We start from the raw sequence: 20,243 nt of genomic DNA, 5'->3' as shown, positions 1-20,243 counted from the left end.
CAGAGTGTTGATTACAGGAGATGCAGTACAGGCGGCTTACTCACTATTCCTGACTGGTCCTGCTACATGTGACTTTCTCTCCAAGGTCTAATGCCCTTTATCTGGCGTACCCTTGAAGCTGTCCTTATCTAGTACCTCCTCTGTTATCTTGAGTACCTCTTGCTTTATCTGATCGGCCTCTGTGGTATTCTGTGTCTTCAGGCTGATTAGCTATGCCCTTCTGACTTCTATGCATGGACTCAGGAGGGAATCCTCTCTGCACTGAGTCTGGAAACTTCTAACTTCCTGAGCTAGGCCCTAGCCTATTTATACTGAACTGGGGGCTCCCTCTGCTGGCTGTGATAAGGATTGCCGGTAACCGGCCTGACTGGCTTAAAGGGAACTACACACTCAAATCTAGCAGTGTCGGGTAGCCTACCCGTATGCTGCACATGTCCATTAGTGCAAGTGACATCACCCGGCTCACTTTCAGGCGGAAGCCACTCCCAAATAGTATCCCCAGTGGTAATAAGGCTCCCTACAGTGCCCTCAGTACTAATAAGGCCTCCCTATAGGGCACCTCTTATAATCTATAAGGCATTTCTATAGAGCCCTCAGTAGTAGTAACGCCCTCCACCACTGCCCACAGTATTTATAATGTTTCCTGTAGTGCCCACATAAATTATAATGCCTGTCATCTCCCTCCGGTCTTCTATACCATGCAGTCCCATGTAAATAACCTATCTTCCTTACAGTCTTCTATACCATGCAGTCCCATGTAAATAACACCAGTCTTCTCCTTCCAGTCACATGTAAATAACTTCTCTTCCTTACAGTTCTCTATAACATACAGTCCCATGTAAATAACTTAAATCCCCTCCTTCGACCCCCCCAACACACAGTCCCATATAAATAACATCACTCCTTACCCTGCAGTCTTCTAAAATATCCAGTCCCATGTAAATAATACCAGTTATCTCCTTCCAATCTTCTATAACATACAGTCCCATGTAAAAAACATCTTTCTTATAGTCTTCTATAACATACAGTTCTATGTAACTGACACCCCTCCCCTTCCTTCAGCCCCTAACATACAGTCCCCGTTAAATAACATATTTCCCTCCCAGTAAGCAGGGAGGAGGTAGAATAGGGAGAACCACACTTCCCAGCATTTCTCCAGCACTTACATTCATTCCATGGCATCACAGATCTCCACTGCTGAGCGCTGCCTCTTTCTGCACTGGTCACATGACGGTGACCTCATCACAGGTCCTACCACCACTTTGTGTTGAAAAGATCACATGACTATGATGTCATCAAAGGTCCTTCAGCTATGGAGTGTAGACACAAACAGGGAGGCAGATTCCCAGTAAGTGCTAATCAGCCCCCCCAAACTCCGCCCCCTCCTGACCTCCACCCCAGGGTGCCCAGGTTACACTGTTGGCAGAGGTAGGGAATTAGAAATATGATAAGATAAAAAAATAAACGCCTCTGCTGGCACTGGGATGGGCGCCCTCCCTTGCTGGGCCCCTGTGCAGCTGAACCAGCTGACCAGGCGGTATGTCCGCCTCTGTTTATAAGGTCAGAGAGTATAGATTGCGCCGCGGTCAGCTGAGCTGCCTGACAGAACAATGTGAAAATTTAGATCCTGGTACTAGAGAAAATTAAGGCTGCACAAAGACAACGGTTAAATTTTTTTTATAAAGACCAATTAAAAAAATGATTTTTAGCTCAAAATGAGCACAATGCAATAATTTTAAAAAATTGCCCCCGAAGGTATACATAGCCTTTAAGACTGGCTTTTACGCCGGTCTTACTTTCCCCCCTACGCTGCCTTTAAGAATTGTCTAATTTATGACAAAGCGTGCGCCCGTATACCGCCATAATCATCTGCTTCCATGTCAGCATTGCTTCCAGGGCTCGCCTCTCAAATCACTGCTCATCCAGCAGGCATTTCTGCGCCCATGGCTGGCACTTTTTATAGGGGTACCAGTGTTTAGTAGTATTAGGTCGCCTTCACACGTGACAGATTTTGATGCAGAAAATTTCTGCAACTGAAAACTAGTTAAAGGGGTTAAGAAAACTGGTTAAAGGGGTTGTGTCACTTCAGCAAATGGCATTTATCATGTAGGGCAGTGGTCCTCATCGCCAGTTCTCAGGACCCACCTACCAGTCATGTTTTCAGGATTTCCTTAGTATTGGGCAGCTGATATAATTAGTGCCCATCCATCAGGATTTACCACAGGTATTCATTTTGTGGGATACTCCTAAATCCTGACCGGCAAGTGGGCCCTGAGGGCTGGAGTTGGGGAACCCTGATGTAGAGGGAAAATAATCCAAGTCACTTACTAATGTATTGCCTCCTTTGCTGGCTGGATTCATTTTTCCATCACATTATACACTTCTCATTTCCATCGGTATGACCACCCTGCAATCCAGTAGTGGTGGTCGTGCTTGCATACTATAGGAAAAAGCACTGGTATCTCTGAGGGCTGGGACCATGGGAGCGCACATAAGCTGGTGCTTTTTCCTATAGTGTGCAAGCACGACCACCACTGATGGATTGCAGGGTGGTCGTAACCATGGAAACGAGCAGTGTATAATTTGATGGAAAAATGAAGCCAGCCAGCAAAGGAGGCAATATGGACAGTCACAATACATTAGTAAGTGGCTTGTATTAACTTCCTCTACATGATATATGCTATTTGCTGAAGTGAGACAACCCCTTTAAGATGAGTGGGTTTGTTTAGGCAGCAAGTGGATTTCGGCAAGAGCCACTCAGGTGAATGGAACAGATTTTCAGCACCCTTAGGCCTCTTGCACACGACCGGATGCCCTCTGAGACATACTGTCCGTGAGCGGGCCATATGTCCCGGAGCGGCATTGATCGTGCGCACGGGAGCGCACAGCATCATAGATTACAATGATTCTGTGCACGTCTGGCCGCCCGTGGGGCTATTGTTCTTCACTCATATGATCTTGAGTGCGGGACAATAGGCCCGAAATGCACAGCATCATTGTAATCTATGATGCTGTGCGCTCCCGTGCGCGCGATCAATGCCGCTCCGGGACATATTACCCGTTCATGTACCGTATGTCTCGGAGGGCATACGGTCGTGTGCAAGAGGCCTTAGGCTGGGTTCATATGTGAATTAAAATAAAATTGAAAAATCCGCTGCAGATTTTTCTGCAAAAAAAAACAACGCAACAAAACTGCATGTATTTACCGCAGACAAGGCAGCAGATTTTACCCTCTCCGTTGCAAAGGGTGAATTCCGCAGGAGAAATCTGCTTTTATAAATGGACGTGCTGCAGAACCTAAATCCGCAACCTTATCAGATGGGTTTTTTGTAAGCAGCGTGTGGATGAGGAGCCGCACGAATGGCACGAAAAGCCCACAATGGCAAATCCACATCTAATCAGTCACGTGTGAACCTGGTGCTTCAGCTGGCACTATCCATGGGGGGCATTCTGACTAGCACCATTTATGAGGGTACTAGGCCATCCTGACTGGCACTATAGTATGTATGGGGATATTCACCTATGGGCTCATTCCATCTGACACCTCTGATGGTGGTACCCTAGCTGGCACTCTAAGGCCGGGTTCTAACGTCAGTGATTAGCTGTGTATTTGTACAGTACCAGCAAAGCGGGTGACACTTTTCTGAAATCTCATCCACGCATTGCGCACAAACACCTCAGTGTAAATTTGACTTGCGGAAATCTAAGAATGTGAATATATGCTGCGAATCTCCCCTGCGGATTTCACCCTTTGCTGCGAGTAGCTGCACACCCGCAGATGATGAGCTTCGTCGGGTCGCGAAGAGGGACCCAGATATCTCCTCCACGTGCATCTTACAGCGGCATACTAGGCAAGTGATCACACTGCGATGGTGCAATGAACGGAGTCATTTACAGTATTCAGATATTAATTACTGGATGTGAACTTGCCTTATTGTCTGATGGTATTATGTGACCATGCCTTTATGACCAATGGCGGTGTGATAGCGTAGGTATTAGTAGGTTACTGATTATTCTTTTAGCTTATAGCTATGCATCGCAAATGGAGGTCAGCTACAGCATAGGCCTCCTGTGAATTAGTCTTGAATCTGCCCCCCGGTTGTAGGATATTTTATTTATCCCTATTATATCACTGTACTTGGGTATTTTATTAGTATGTAATAGAAACTACAAAGGCTCCGAATTTTTGTTTGATGTTTTGTGATAGTACTGTACTAATGCCTGCAGTTTTGTTGCGGTTTTTCTTACAGAAACGCACCGAAAACTGCAGCAGATGTATCTTTCAGCGACGTTTGAACCCAGCCTAAAGGCATAGATACACAGTGCATTTTCCACGCCGATTTTCCACGTGGATTTTTTTGTTGTTGCAGGAAATCAGCAGCGTAAGGCCTCTTGCACACAAAGTTTTTTTTTTCCGTTTACGCTCCGTTTTTTCCGTTCCGTATATGGACCGTATACGGAACCATTCATTTCAATGGATCCGCAAAAAAAAACTGAAGGTACTCCGTATGCCTTCCGTTTCCGTATAAAGATAGAACATGTCCTATTATTGTCTGCATAATGGCCAAGGATAATACTGTTGTATCAGGGCCAAGATGTTCCATAAAAAAACTGAATGCACACGGACGTCATCCGTATTTTTGCAGACCAAAAAATACTGAAACAGCCATACGGTCGTGTGCAAGAGGCCTAAGGCTACTTTCACACTTGCGGCAGAGTGATCCGGCACTAATATATTCCTATGGAAAAAAAATCCGGCATTCAGGTAAGTCATCAGTTTTTTTCGCCGGAGATAAAACCGTAGCATGCTGCGGTTTTATCTTTTGCCTGATCAGTCAAAATGACTGAACTGAAGACATCCTGAACGGATTACTCTCCATTCAGAATGCATGGGGATATGCCTGATCAGTTATTTTCCGGCATAGAGCCCTTTTGACGGAACTCAGTGCCGGTGTTCTATAAAATTTCCCTACCTTGATCACTTCCAGCCACATCGGACATGCCGTTCCCAGCTTTGGAAGGAGGTGTGCCGCGCAGGTGCACAACGACAGGTTAGGGCAATTTCACAGCAGAATTTTTCCCTACGCTGTAACGCTGCTGAGGCTCCAGGGGGAAGCGCAGTGTTGGCCGGTGTCCTGCTGAGAAGTACGGCGCAAGCGCATTGTTTCTCACCAACTCTGATGTGAAATTTCTCTACCCCGTCATTGGGCGCCTGCGCGGCGAGGCACACCTCCTTCCAAAGCTGGGAACGTCATATCCGATATGGCTGGAAGTGAGGAGGGTAGGGAAATTTTATGGGTAGGGAAATGAAAGACCGGAAAAGAAAAACGCTAGTGTGAAAGTCCCCTAATAGAGTACCAGCAAAATAGATGAGATTTTCAAGATGTGATCTGGGGTGAGGATTGTGTGTGGATTTTCAGCGCAGATTTCACCCTTTGCAATGCAGAAGGTGAGATTTGGGGCGAATCTGCAAGTATCACATGCCTATTATTTGGTGCCGAAAGGCAGCACAAAAATCTGCACAGAAAATTCCATATTAACTCCACTGCCCTGTGCATACACCGACAGGAGAATTCTGCAGGCACCGATTATTCACACATTTTTTGTATAAATTATTTAAACTGTAATGATTTTTTTATTTCCCCTCGCTCCGCTCATGTCCGGTCATCCGTCTTTGCTCCGTATCACACGCCCACAATTTGGAAGACGAGAACAGCCCGGCACATGAAGGTCACCCCCTGTTCCTTTAACAAAGCCGGGTCAGGGGCGCGGCTAGATGACGCAAGTCATGGACGTAGCGAGTGACGTCGCGGCCGCTGATTGGTCGCCGCGCCTGCCTGGACTGCGCACTGAGCGAGCGCTTGTGTCACTTGGTGTCCGGCGGGTGGAGAGTTCGTGTCACCGGCAACATGAAGATCTGGACCTCGGAGCACGTGTTCGAGTAAGTATCGGGCTGCCCATGAGTAGTGGGATGCGCCTAGCAGTCTGGGCGAAGGTTTAGTGTGGGCAAAATGGCTGGTCTCCTGCTAGAATATTCCAGAAGATTAGATAATCGGCGGTATCATGGGACTACAAGGTCCAGAATGCATCACGAGCTCTGCTCTACTTCTAACTCGTTAGGGATGGCTCTGGGGCATGCTGGGAGTTGTAGTTTATAGTGATTGAGTGGTTTCTGGTCACCTAATCCATAGTCTGTTCTGTCATTCTGGTGGCCCTTATACAGATGTGATTCTCCTCTAGCTGCTCACCCTCCCACCAGAATGACAGACCGCCCGGAGCAGAGGTTGGCTGCGCCAGTGGATAGGCTCCCACTGACATTCCCAGTTTGGTTGCAGGGATTAGAATGGTCATATGATGGTTAACCCATAGTGAACTTGAAATTCTCCGAAGTCGGCTATAGGGCTGTCACATGACTGCAGCGGCCGGTTGCAGCTGGTTACGTACAGCAACTTTATAATCTGTGTATGACTGCAGGTAGGTGGCCGTTCTTGAGAGCGCTGCCCTCTATGGTGATGTCACGCTCTGCGGCAGGTATAGGCAACCTCCAGCACTGCAGCTGTTGTGCAACTACAACTCCCAGCATGCATACTTGCTCTGCTCTTCTCAGAACTCCCATAGAATTGAATGGAGCCTGCTGGGAACTGTAGTTTCACAATAGCTGGAGTGCCGGACCTCTGCTCTAAGGAATCCATAGTCACTGTGGTTTTAAAGGGGTTGTCCAACATTGACTTTTATTGAGCCACCCCACTGAATCTCTGAAGAGAAGCACACTTACCTGCTCCCTGCTGCTCGGTTCCAGCTCTGAGGGTCTCGACCAGTCTTCACAGCACTTCTGGTCCATGCGTGTAAGCGCCCTGCGTGGACAGGGTCACGTGTAAGCGTCCTTTTATCTTCATTCAGCAGGACCTGCGCTGACGTCACCACGTGGTGAGCGCGATTGCGTCATCAAAGGTCCTTTTGCAGGTCCTGGAAGAAGTAGAAGAAAGAAGACTATGTCGGCTGTGCAAACAAGTGGATAAGGTGAGTTAATTTAAAAAATTTAACCCCTCGATCGACATTTTACTAAGCATTCTGTATTAATAATGCTATTATTTTCCCTTATAACAACGTTATAAGGGAAAATAATAAAATCTACAGAACCCCAACCCCGAAAGTCCGGGTTCGGGTCTGGGTACCACATTGTTTTTTACCAAACACATTGCACCCGCGTGATAACAACTGAACAACGCAATCGCAGTCAAAACTGACTGAAATTACGTGCGCACGGGTTTCCTGCAATGCACACACAACGCATCTGGAGCAAATCCGGGACACCCGTGTGAAAGAGACCTAAGCGCCCTGCGTGGACAGGGTCACGTGTAAGCAGTGACATGTTCTCAAGCAGCACGTCGCCGCTGAGGCCAGTTATTGGTAGCAGCGGCGCACGTGACCCTGTCGGTGCAGGAATCTTACATGCCTGGACCAGAAGTGCAGTGAAGACAGGTTGAGACCCTCAGATATAGGACTGAGCAGCGGGGAGCAGGTAAGTATGTTTCCCTTTGCAGGTCTAGTGTGGTGGGGGTGGACAACCCCTTTAAGAATGAATACATAGGTGTCATGGTTACCAGTAGCACCCAGATTCCGTTCTTTTATAGTGCCCAGTACTGTATACAGGCAGGTGAGGGGAGTGATGGCATATCATCAGTAAAGCCGTACGTCTGCAGCCTGTAAGACTACAACCCCCAGCATGCCCTGATGGATAACACAATGTCAGCCTGTCACCAGTTTGACTTGCTGATTGCAGAACACAATTTGCATATATCTACACAACAGAAGAAGTTTAGGTAGCATGTGGGTCTAGTGTCCCTTTTAGTGGCATTGCTTACCTGGCTGTTTGCACCCTTCGTACCCACCTAAGTATGACTTCTCTGCTCTCCTGTTTTATCAATTACTCATGAATAATAAATCCAGAATGTCTTTTCTCAGAACGCGTCCTCTGTTATTCCTCCTGGAAATGTGACTACTTTACCATCCCTAATTCTTTCCATAGACGTCCTTTGTTTTTATTTTTTTGGAGGAAAACTGAGTTCTAAGGAAAAATGCTCTAGAGTTGTTATTTTAATGGTGGAATGCAAGTATTTGCTTACATTGACGTGTCGGGATAGTTGGCAGGTCCTGATTAATTACCCTGTAATTAGGTATATGAATGACTCCCCAGGCTACAAGCTGCCATAGCATGCTGAGACTTGCAGTTCACCGGTTGGACTGCATCCTTTAATCAAATGTCAGAGACAGGTTAATGAATCATCCAAGTCTTTGTATCTGTGAGCGGTGCACGTGCTGTAATTGTCCCGGAACATTCCTGGCCGTCCGCCGTAACTGGTTAGTCCGTGTCATGGCTCATCCTTCCTCTCGTGACATTAGAGATTATCAGAGGGGTTTGGGATTTCAGCCCTAAATTATATCATGTAAAAAATCAGCAAGATACCAGCAGCTAAAAAGTCACCTCTTAAAGGGCCACGCTTCCTAGAGTCGGCAGCTTATAAAAGATCCATGCTATAACATATGGAAACGGAAGGAAGGTTGTGGTTATGGGGGGCAGGAGCCTATCCGTGGCCCAATACTAATCATCCTGAAGTGAACGTGGGATTCAGATAGACGTCTCTTTAAATCCGTGAGTCCTGGTAGTAACAGGGTCTATGGGGTCAGGAGTGTCACCTTTTATAAATGCCCGGTTATTTTTACTTATGTGCTCGTGCCTCACGGTTCCTACAGCGGAGAGTTCCTATATTTGGCAGTGTAAAGGTTAACTTGAGTGGGGGGGGGGGGGGTGGAAAGATGAAGCCCATGTGAAGATGAGGGCTGATGGGACCAGCATGCGGTTCTCGTTAGGACTGGAATGTTAGGGGGGGGGGGGGGGGGGGCTGGGTAAAGTGCCGGCCACCTTCCTCTCTGTCACGTTTTTTTCCATTACAGCATTCATGCCTCTGCCGCTTCTCCATGTGACTAGACAGGAGATGGCAGTATATCTAGAGTCTAATCACAGCGATTGCTCTCGGTTATAGACTGGGGTGTTACATAAAATCGGATATTAGACGAAAAATGTCACTGTGGAGAAGGGTTTATTGTGCAGGCTCGTTGTGATCCCATGGTAGGACAGTACAGCCGTCCTAAGCATTTCGGGTGGCTGACAACCGAGAAATATGACCTATACTAGCGGTTTAGTTAGTACCTGGTCTTGTGGCGGTATTCCTGTAGACCTGAGGCCTGATCACGTCATGTGGTTTTCAACGTCTCGCAACTCTGCACTTCCCGTATTATACTAGAAGCGTCTTCTCTATGCGGTGCTCTTATCTTCCTCAGTGATTCTGTAATGGCCAAGGTTGTCAGGACTTGCTGAGAGTTGTAGTTCTGCATTGGTAGGGTAGAGACCACTCTGTCTACTACTAGTCTACTCTAGTGCGCCGTGGGCTCGCTGATCCTACAGGTGTAGAGACCTCTTTACATTTGCAGCCCATATTAAAGGGATAGTCTCCAGTTGTGAAAAGTTATCCCCCACCCACAGGAGAGGGGATAACTATTAGCTCAGTGAGGATCCTACTGCTGGGACCACCACCATGCAGGAGAATGGGGGCTTCTCAAAATGAACGGAGCGAGAGGTCTTGCATCTACACTGCTGCTCCATTCATCTCTGCGGGGGGTACGGGAGACAGCAGAGTACAGCGAGATGAATGGAGCAGCACTGCACATGTGCGACCTTCCTCTCTATCCATCTCGAGGGTCGCCATTCTTGTGATCGGTGGGAGGTCCCAGCAGTAGGACCCCCCCTTCCCCAATCTAATAGTTATCCCCTATGCTGTGGATAGAGGGTAACGTCTCACAACTGGAATTCCCCTTTAAGACTCCAGGAGGTGTATTACCCATTGACACACTCCCAACATACTTTTGGAAGGTGCGTTGCTGAGGGTTGTACTTTATTTAGCCTGCAGAGAACTGAACATTCAGATATTACGAGGGGAAGGGCGGCTCCACCTTGTCCAGTACGCAGCAGACCTACTGCCAAGCTCAGGTTCTGGTTTAAAGTGGCTCCAGTTATCACCTGGACAAGCACGCAGCCCTTTAATATCCTCTGTGCGGTCGGGAGACTGCCCCTGTTTGATCTGTATGTCCTAATAGGGTGTATTAGTGAGGAACGCCCTGATTTCCCAACCACCTTTCTATATGCTTCCTGACCATAGTAATAACCATTGGAGCTCATCTCCTTCCCACCACTCATAGGCTTTTTGGTTAAGGTATGACCCATAACATTTTCTTCTGTATTACAGCCATCCGTGGGAGACTGTCACAACAGCCGCTATGCAGAAGTACCCTAACCCCATGAACCCGAACGTGGTTGGCGTGGACGTACTAAACAGACATGTAGATGGCAGCGGGAAGCTACACAGTGACCGGCTTCTCAGCACCGAATGGGGCATGCCTAGCATTGTCAAATCCGTAAGTGTCCAGAGCTTCCGGCATCTCCTAGAGCGGTACTCCGCTCCCAGAGCCTTTCATTGAGCGACAGTGTGACCTTTGCCAGTGACAAAGGAATGGCTGTATCAGCATCCATTGTAAATGCCGACCGTGCTGGGGCTAGAGTCGTTAACTGTTTAAATGCTGTAGTGTGGGCGTTGAGATGACCGTGGATGCAGGTTTTCAGCATGTATCTGCTTGAACTCAGTGTTGTTTTTGGGGTTCTCCTGTAGATTATCGGGGCATCAAGGACGAAGACCTACATTCAGGAACACTCGGTGGTGGATCCTGCGGCAAAAACATTGGAACTGAAGTCCACTAATGTAAGTGACCGTTACGTCCTCCGTTACGTGTATGAGAAGGAGTCCAGGGATCATAAGCGCACAGGTTTTATTGGTCTAGTAGGTTCGTAGAGCTTGACTTGTGTTTTCTTCCCTTTTCTGTACAGATCACCTTCACACACATGATATCTGTGGACGAAAGACTAGTCTACAAGCCACATCCCCAGGATGACAAAAAGTAAGTCCTTGAATTGGTGGTGCCTGTGTGGTAAGGTTGATGGGGCTGAAGCTCCCCAACATGTTACATGCTAGGGTACTGCCACCTGTGGCTTAAATGCTCCAGATTTTATGCAGAGGAATTGCATGTGGAAAATGTGCAGTGTTTAACAGTAGCAGCAAAGTGGATTAGAAGTAAATGAGTTGCATTTACACGTTGCATGGGGTGAAAACCTGCCCTATGTGTCTGTACGGTTATCTAGGTCTGTAGTCTTTCTTTCAGTAGAATAAAATAGTATTGCAATAGTGAGAGCTGTGTAATACTTCACTTCTCCAGTAGTGGCGCTGCAGTCCTCTTCTATCTGTTTCAGAACGGTCCTAACGCAGGAAGCCATCATAAGCGTAAAAGGAGTCAGTCTGAGCAGCTATTTGGAGGGAATGATGGCAAACACTATATCCAGCAATGCTAACAAGGTAAGTGGTCCTCTGCCACCCCATGCTGTGTTTGGGAAGGCTCATCATACTAAAGGCCACACAATCTGACCGAACGCTAGTTAATTTGAAGGTCCATTCAGAGATAGCAACTTTCTGATTGAAGCCAAATCGTGCAGCCGTCTGCAAACAGCTGACATGCAGGCGACTGCTACCAGACATTTTCCCTGCGGCGGCCTCAGCAGGGAAAATGTGGTATCGCACAGAAGAATGGTCATCCATTCCGTGTGAGCCATTGTTGCAGATCAGTTACCTTTGCTATAGGAAATTTAGCAACATGGGCCCCGGGCTATATTCCCTATAAAGGTATGGAGGATATCTGTTCAAAAAGCTTTGACAGAGGCTTAAGTTCTTTTAGAGGGGTTGTCCGAGATTAGAAAAAAACATGGCTTCTTTCTTCCAAAAACAGCACCACACTTGTCTACAGGTTGAATGAGGGATTGCTGCTAAGCCCCATTCACTTTAGCGAAGCTGCAGTACCAGACACAGCCTGTAGACGGGGGTGGTGCTGTTTCTGAAAGCAAAGAGCATGTTTATCTAATCCTGGACAGCTCTTTTAACCCCTTCCCGACCAGCGCCGTAATAGTATAGCGCTGCAGGAAGTGACTTCCTGACCAGTGCCATAGTACTATGGCGGGCTGATCAGGCGGGTGCAGGAGCTGCTCCCACCCAATCAGCTGCAGGGGACCGGCTGATCCCGTTAGCCGGACCCCTGCTGTATGCGCCGGCATCGGTGAAGAACACCGATGCTGGCGAATTAACCCTGACTATGCTGTGGTCAGCGCTGACCGTGGGGTTTGTGGAGGGAGGGAGCTCCCTCCACATCGGGTCCCCGCGCTACTTTGACGGGGACCCGATAACAAGGAAGGCAGCCCGTTGCCTTCCTTGGGCATCGGAGCTGCCTTCCAAGTAAGCCTGTGAGATCCAGCCCCCTGGACCTCACAGGCAGGAAGGCAGGAAGTGTATTACAGCCAATGCATTACAATACAGAAGTACTGTAATGCATTGTACAGGGGATCAGACCCCCAAAAGTTGGAAGTCCCAGAGTGGGACAAAGAAAAAGTGAACAAAAAGTTTTGCATAATAAAAAAATAAAGAAAATAAAAAAAAGTTTCAAGTAAAAAATAAAAAAAAGCAATCTTTTCCCATAAGTAATAAAAAATAATAGGAAAAAAAAATGAAAAGTGCACGTATTGGGTATTGCCGCATCCGTATAGACCAGCTCTATAAAAATATCACATGATCCACCCTGCAGGTCAATGCAGTAAAAAAAAAAAAAAAAAGTGCCAAAACAGCAATTTTTTGTCACCTTGCCTCACAAAAAGTGTAATACAAAGCGATCAATAAGTCTTATGTACCCCAAAATGGTACCTATCAAACCGCCATCTTATCCCACAAAAAATGAGACCTTACCTAAGACAATGATCAGAAAATAAATAAATATGGCTCTCAGAAAATGGCAACACAAACAACATTTAATTCTGTTCCCAAATACATTTACTGTGTAAAACTTAACAAAAATAATAGACATATTGGGTATCCCCGCGTCCGTAACAACCTGCTCTATAAAAATATCACATTACATGCCCGCTCAGGTGAATACTGTAAAAAAGATTTTTTAAACTACGCCAAAACAGCCTTTTTTTTTTTTTTTCACCGTGCCTCACAAAAAGTGTAATACCAAGCAATCAAAAAGTCTTATGTACCCTAAAATGGTACCAATGAAAAGGTCACCTCATCCCGCACAAAATGAGCCCCTACATAAGACAATTGCTCAAAAAATAAAAACCAATGCCACCCATAAACCAATCCATCAAAATCTACACTGCAAAAGCCATATGGCAGTCCTTCCATTCTGAGTCCTGCCATTTGTGAAAATGAAAACTTTGGGGCTAAAGCAACATTTTATTGGAAGAAATTAAACTTTTCATTTTCACAGCCAAGTGTTTTCAAATTCAAAGTGCTCAGTACCCCCCTTAATATATTCTTTAAAGGGTGTAGTTTCCAAAATGGGGTCACTTTTTGAGGGTTTCCACTGTAGGGGGTACATCAGGGTCTCTTCAAATGGCAAAATCTGCCTCCAAAATCCATATAGCGCTCCTTTTCTTCTGACCACTGCCACCACATATGGGGTATTTCTGTAAACTGATGAATCAGAGTAATGCATATTGAGGCTTAGTTTGCTGTTGACCCTTGCTGTGTTGCAAGAAAAAAATTATTTAAAGGGATACTGACAGGGCCAATAAGCATATTGAGGTATATATCTGGCAGTACAGGTCTTATAATGGGTATTACAATCATATAAGTATCCCCCCTGTCCACATTATACATACAGTGAACTTAAGTTTTATAACCTGCTCCAACGGTCTTCAATCTGCCCAAGGGGCGGCGTTTCACTTCTCTTGCGCCCAGCCAGCCTCCCCAACTGCCGCTTTGAAGCGCCGCCCAGCTCATGAATATTCAGTTTGCTGGGCGGCTTCTGCGGTCCCCGCTCTGAAGCGCTTCGCTTAACAGTGCCCTGCGCATGCGCCGGATCTTGTGAAGTCCGGGACAGTAAGCGCCGCCCAGCTCATCAATATTCACTTCGCTGGGCGGCGCTTACTGTCCCCGACTTCACAAGATCCGGCGCATGCGCAGGGCACTGTTAAGCGAAGTGCTTCAGAGCGGGGACCGCAGAAGCCGCCCAGCAAACTGAATATTCATGAGCTGGGCGACGCTTCAAAGCGGCAGTTGAGGAGGCTGGCTGGGCGCAAGAGAGGTGAAACGCCGCCCCTTGGGCAGATTGAAGACCGTTGGAGCAGGTTATAAAACTTAAAGTTTACTGTATGTATAATGTGGACAGGGGGGATACTTATATGATTGTAATACCCATTATAAGACCTGTACTGCCAGATATATACCTCAATATGCTTATTGGCCCTGTCAGTGTCCCTTTAACATGAAAAATCTGCATAAAAAAATAAATTTTAAAATTTCGCCTCCAATTTCCTTTAATTCTTGAGGAACACCTAAAGGGTTAACAAAGTTTGTAACATCAGTTTTGAATAATTTAAGGGGTGTAGTTTCTAAAATGTGGTCATTTATGGGTGGTTTCCATTATGTAAGCCCTTTAAAATCACTTTATAACTGAATTGGTGCTTAAAAAAAAATTGTTTAGAAAATCTCCAAAACCAAACTTCTAAGCCTTCTAACGTCCTAAAAAAATAAAATGACGTTTACAAAATGATTGATAACCATTTTATGAGGCATTACCATCTGTCTTAAAAGTAGAGAAATTCAAATTTAGAAGTACAATGTGTCACGAGAAAACTATCTCTGAATTGCCTTGATAAGTAAAAGTGTTCCAAAGCGATTACCACATAAAGTGACACATGTCGGATTTGCACAAATGGCAGGAAGGTGAACACTGGCCTGGGGTAGAAAGGGTTAGCATATAGGACTTACAGCCCTTTAAATAGCACTGGCTGTGTACGTTTCATAGTACTTCAGTCCTTGAACCTTGGAGTTTCTGGATAAGGCTACTTTAACACAACTGTATTTTTCGTGCGATACGCAACTGCATTTTTTGTGGATTTCATGCGGACCCTTTCATTTCTGTTTGGCCGCAAAAAATGCGGACCACGCACGGATGTCATCTGTGTGCTGTCCGCGGCCATGTCGCAAGTGATAGAATATTTCCCTTTCTAGTCTGTTTTGCAGCCATTTTTACGATGGGCCCACAAAAACTGCAGGATGCACATAGACCACATTCGTATTTTGCGGATCCTCAATTTGATGACGCCAAACGGATACGGTCGCGTGAATGTAGCCTAAATGCAGTGATTTCCATCGGTGATTGTGAGCCAAAGCCAGGAGTGGAGGCTACGCGGAGATGAGGTATAAGGGAAAGATCTGCACCTGTTCTGTGTTTAGACTTGTACCTGGTTTTCACTCGGAATCACTGATCTAACGCTGACTATGTGAAGGTTTATCTTTATCTTTGGAAAGTCATGAAAGACTAGAGACATGGATTCTAGGTAACGCAGCTGCGTCCTACTTATTTGTCTGATTGCAGGGCCGAGACGCCATGGAATGGGTCATCAGCAAACTAAACAGCGAACTAGAGGATCTGAAGGCAACAACCAGAGGAGGCATCAGGACGACCATAGCTGCAGCAGCCTATGTAGAGGAATGACCCCTTCCACCTCCTCGTCACTAGGTGTTATACTGGAAAGGCTGCAGCGTCTCTCCGTGCACAGAATTTATTTATTCTTATTTAAGAATGTATTTTTATTAAGTAGGATTTTTTTTCAAATTGAAGCTTGGAGAGAAGTGGCAGCGATGTGGGAACAAGAGAAGCCGGGGACCAGGCTGTGAAGTGACCATTCATAACTGTAGCATGGCCTCTTCCCAATAAACCCATTTTCTAGCGTCAGCGCAAGTTGTGACCTTATCATACCAGCTTGGGACCAAGGGCTGTTTCTAACCAGCACCTCTCGCTGAAGCACCCGCAGTCTTACTGGGCAGAGATGCACTGCTCTACAATAACTTCTGAGGATGTTATGGCCATTAGCAAAAAACAGGTGATTTTTTTATTTATTTTTTTTTCCTCGTTACCGCTGACTAATTCAGTTGTAGAAGAGTTGAGTTTGTCATTTTAGTACAATCCATTGTGATATCACTTACTGCACATCTTAAAAGGGTTTTACAGCTCTTTCTAACTGATGGCCTATACTCAATATCACCCGCAACCCCTGCCAACCAGCTGTTTGAGAAGGTGTCGGTGTTCCTGTGAGCGCCACGGACTTCTCTCAGCTTACCAAGCACAGCGCTGTCTATTGGATAGTGGCAGTGCTTGGTATCGCAGCTCAACCCCATTCACTTGAATGGTACTGAGCTGCACCCAGGCCAGGTGACCGATGAATGGGACATCACTGCCCTAGGGTAAGTTGTGTGAGAAGGCTGCGGCAGTCACAGCACCAGCAGTGCCTCCTCAAGCTGATCAGCAGGGGTCCGAGGTGTCAGACCCCCACCGATCAGATACTGATCAGTTAAAGTGTACGGAAACCTGTTCATCAGCATATTATCGTTGTGCACAAATGTTACAGTCTCTAACTGGATAATTGACTAATTCAGCTCTGCTGCATCTGATAGTTGATAGTAGCTGTATTTTGCGTTTTGAATTGCACCTGATCCTGGAAAATAATATAGACTGTATTTTTGGGCACCGTATATACACTGCCTGTCCAAAAAAAAGTCGCCAACAAAAAAAAAGGTCACACACTCTGATATTTCGTTGGACCGCCTTTAGCTTTGATTACGACACGCATTTGCTGTGGCATTGTTTCGATAAGCTTCTGCAATGTCGCAAGAAGAGTCTGACCGCAAAGCCTTCTCCAGCACATCCCAAAGAATCTCAATGGGGTTAAGGTCTGGACTCTGTGGTGGCCAATCCATGTGTGAAAATGATGTCTCATGCTCCCTGAACCACTCTTACACAATTTGAGCCTGATTTATCCTGGCATTGTCATCTTGGAATATGCCCGTGCCATCAGGGAAGAAAAAATCCATTGATAGAATAACCTGGTCATTCAGTATGTTCAGGTAGTCAGCTGACCTCATTCTTGGAGCACATACTGTTGCTGAACCTAGACCTGACCAACTGCAGCAACCCCAGATCATAGCACTGCCCCCACAGGCTTGTACAGTAGGCACTAGGCATGATGGATCACTTCATCTGCCACTCTTCTTACCCTGATGCGCCCATCACTCTGGAATAGGGTTAGGCTGGACTCATCAGACCACATGACCTTCTTCCATTGCTCCAGAGTCCAATCTTTATGCCCCCTAGAAAATTGAAGCCTTTTTTTCTGGTTTGCCTCACTGATTAGTGGTTTTCTTACGGCTACACAGCTGTTCAGTCCCAATCCCTTGAGTTCCCTGCGCATTGTGCGTGTGGAAATGCTCTTACTTTCACTATTAAACATAGCCCTGAGTTCTACTGTTGTTTTTCTTAGATTTTCACCAAACGTTTAAGTGATTGCCGATCATGATTATTCAGGATTTTTATTCCCGCCACATTTCTTCCTCGAATACGATGGGTCGTCCAGTTTTTAATAATGCTTTGGACAGTTATTAACCCAATTTTAGTAGTTTCTGCTATCTCCTTAGATGTTTTCTCTGCTTGATGCATGCCAATGATTTGACCCTTCTCAAACAGACTAACATCTTTTCCACGACCACAAGATGTGTTTTTCAACATGGTTGTTTAAGAAATGAGAAGCAACTCATTGCACCAGTTGGGGTTAAATAACTTGTTGCCAGCTGAAAGATAATCGCCCATGCAGTAATTATACAATAGGAGGCTCATAACTATTTGCTTAGTTAAATCCAGGTGGCGACTTTTTTTTGGACAGGCAGTGTATTTAGGGGTCGCGGCATGATCCTGGCTTGTTTTTCCTTTTATATAGCAGCCATATTGGTGGAGATGTGTAGAGACCAGTGCAAATGGGTGGTATTACCCGTAGCAACCAACCAGTCTCCGCTTTCTAGCATGCATTGAAAAGCAGAGATGCGATTGGTTGCTATGTGGAACTTTTTACTTTTTTTTTTGCACCAATTACTATAAATCTCCCCCAGTAACTGACCCCCAGTTATGACTGCTGCTCACTGTATCAGTGACTGGCAGCCATGTTGTAAGGGTGACCATGCGCATTAAAGCTAATAACTGCCTTCACCCAACCTGCATCCTCAGCCTGTTATTGTGCAGATATGATTACATGCGCTCAATCTGAAACGCTAAGGGACCGTATATGAATGTGGGAACCTTGTGCTGGTCCATGAAGAAGAAAATATTTTACTTGAAATTTTTTCGTCAGGTTTATTAAGAGATTTAGAATGTGAACGTATTGATTTGTCGGCAGCCGGGTTCACATTTGGCAGAATTGCACAAAGACAAAACGCAGCAAAAACCTAATTGTGATGAGCGGGGTTATATTTCATAGGGTACACGAGGGGCAATTTTTAATAAAATGATCTAGAAACGTTTTTCTACAACTTTTAAAAATATAAAGTGTCACTGAGCTTTTGGCAAAACTTTTGATATGTGATAGTGACCTATGAAAGGTTTTGATCGGTGGAGGGCTGAGTGCTGACACCCCCGCCGGTCCCTAGAACGAGAGAGAAGCGATCACATTGCGCACGGTCTCTCCTCGCTGCAGGAGATAGGCTCATAGACTTTCTGTTGAGTCTGTCTCACTCCGTCTCCCGCAGCGCGGGGAGAGAGAGCGCGCTATACTAGCCCTTCTCTCTCCTCGTTCTAGTGATCATGGGGCTGTCGGCACTCATCCAAGGTTTTGATCCGGAAGGGGTTGTCCGTCCCTATGACATATCAAAAACCTCAGTGACCCTTTTCAAGAAAGTTTTAGAAAACGCTTAAAGATCTTTTTATTGAAAATTGCAATTTGGGAATATGGTCTAAGCCAAACAACTCGCTGCCGCTGTCAGCATTTAAAGCTGCGTTGAAATGCATTGCCAGGACTGCTGTGCATGCGCATAGGAATCCTCTACGTTAGCGTAGCACAGCCGTCCGGACTGTGTATTTCAGCGCAGCTTCGAGAGATGACATTGGGGGAGTAGGAGGCAGAGCGAAAATGAAAAATAGCAACCTGGACTACTCATGTATTACTGCAGACAATAGTCCATAATTTATGGTGACAGGTTCCCTTTAAGGCAATGGAGCACAGTATTGGAATCAGTATTAAAGGGATACTACAGTCAAAACCATTTATTGTGGGGTTCAACGGATGGAACCCCCCACAAATTCTGTAGCCCCCTCAGTTCACAACTGCGGCAAGTAAGAGTTTGGAGGCCACTGAGCATGTATGATGGGTCATTTATAAGGCTCTATAGTAGGAAATAATTTTGCCCAAAAAATATTTCACGTTAAGCTGCGGCATTTTAAAACGCCTAAAGTGCAAAAATAGAAACCATGTGTGGGTCCGGCCAAAGCAGGTTTAGGAACTGCACACAAAATTGTAATTTTAACTTTCATTTTTATGTTAAGCTCTAACCACCATTTCCTGGCCCAGTCTGTAATAGTAATACAGTAACAGCAGTTCCCCTATATTGGCGCGCGCCCAGAGATTTTCCAGTGTAATGTGTATTTGGTGTGTGGCCTACATGGCAGCCATTGCGTGTCTACCTCTGTGATATGGATCAAAATTAGTGCTGACAAGACAAAATGGCTGCCTCTGCCTGGAGTGTCAGCACTGCCTCAGAGAACATGTGGATTTGTTGCCATAGCAACCTATCAGAGTTCAGCAAGCTGAGCTCTGATTGATGGCTGTGGGCACAGCAAGGTCCTTTCATGTTTTCTGAGGTGGTTTTGACAGAGAAGAACCAGTTCATCTAGTTTAATGTAATTTGAAGGACTTTGTCAGCACAGGCCTTTTTTTTTATTTTTTATTAGGCCACGTTAATGAAAATACTGTTTTAACTTGGTGGCTTTGAACTTGTGGTCAAGCAGCAGCTCCACGACAGGCTCAAGACCACTGATTTATGGGAAATTACAGAATTTGGGGGGCGATTTATCAAAACCGGTGTGAAGGAAAAACTGGCTTAGTTGCCCCTAGAAACCAATTTAGAATCCACCTTTTATTTTCCAAAAGAGCTATGAAAATGAAAGGTGGAATCTGATTGGTTGCTAAGGGCAACTAAGCCAGTATTCCTTTACACTGGTTTTGATAAATCTCCTCCAATGCGTTTGCTTGTGAGAGAAACGTA

At 45.8% G+C, this 20,243-nt stretch overlaps 1 protein-coding gene across 2 annotated transcripts; it reads left to right on the top strand.

Moving 5' to 3' along the window:
* Positions 1 to 5,811: 5,811 nt before the first annotated feature.
* On the top strand, positions 5,812 to 16,780 carry PRELID3B (PRELI domain containing 3B). 2 transcript variants are annotated; one of them, XM_044297242.1, is made up of 6 exons: positions 5,812 to 5,941; positions 10,305 to 10,473; positions 10,725 to 10,814; positions 10,940 to 11,010; positions 11,360 to 11,462; positions 15,535 to 16,780. In XM_044297242.1, the coding sequence occupies exons 1-6, from the start codon at positions 5,910 to 5,912 to the stop codon at positions 15,652 to 15,654; spliced, it is 585 nt and encodes a 194-aa protein (XP_044153177.1). In that variant the 5' UTR covers positions 5,812 to 5,909; the 3' UTR covers positions 15,655 to 16,780. The 2 variants fall into 2 exon arrangements, with proteins under 2 accessions (XP_044153177.1, XP_044153178.1); XM_044297243.1 differs by lacking the exon at positions 5,812 to 5,941 and adding an exon at positions 6,959 to 7,020.
* The last annotated feature ends 3,463 nt before the right edge of the window (positions 16,781 to 20,243 follow it).

This window comes from Bufo gargarizans, chromosome 6 (genome assembly GCF_014858855.1).
Source record: "Bufo gargarizans isolate SCDJY-AF-19 chromosome 6, ASM1485885v1, whole genome shotgun sequence".
NCBI lineage: Eukaryota > Metazoa > Chordata > Amphibia > Anura > Bufonidae > Bufo > Bufo gargarizans.
The sequence above is the reverse complement of the archived record's forward strand: the minus strand, read 5'-3'. Positions and strand labels throughout refer to the sequence as shown.

What these genes read in the sequence shown, in the direction of transcription:
- PRELID3B (XM_044297242.1), top strand. Translation starts at nt 5,910, where the DNA reads ATGAAGATCTGGACCTCGGAGCACGTGTTCGA. An exon ending in TGGAACTGAAGTCCACTAAT is followed by an intron (nt 10,815 to 10,939) that starts GTAAGTGACCGT and finishes TTTTCTGTACAG; the next exon opens with ATCACCTTCACACACATGAT. An exon ending in CATCCCCAGGATGACAAAAA is followed by an intron (nt 11,011 to 11,359) that starts GTAAGTCCTTGA and finishes TATCTGTTTCAG; the next exon opens with AACGGTCCTAACGCAGGAAG.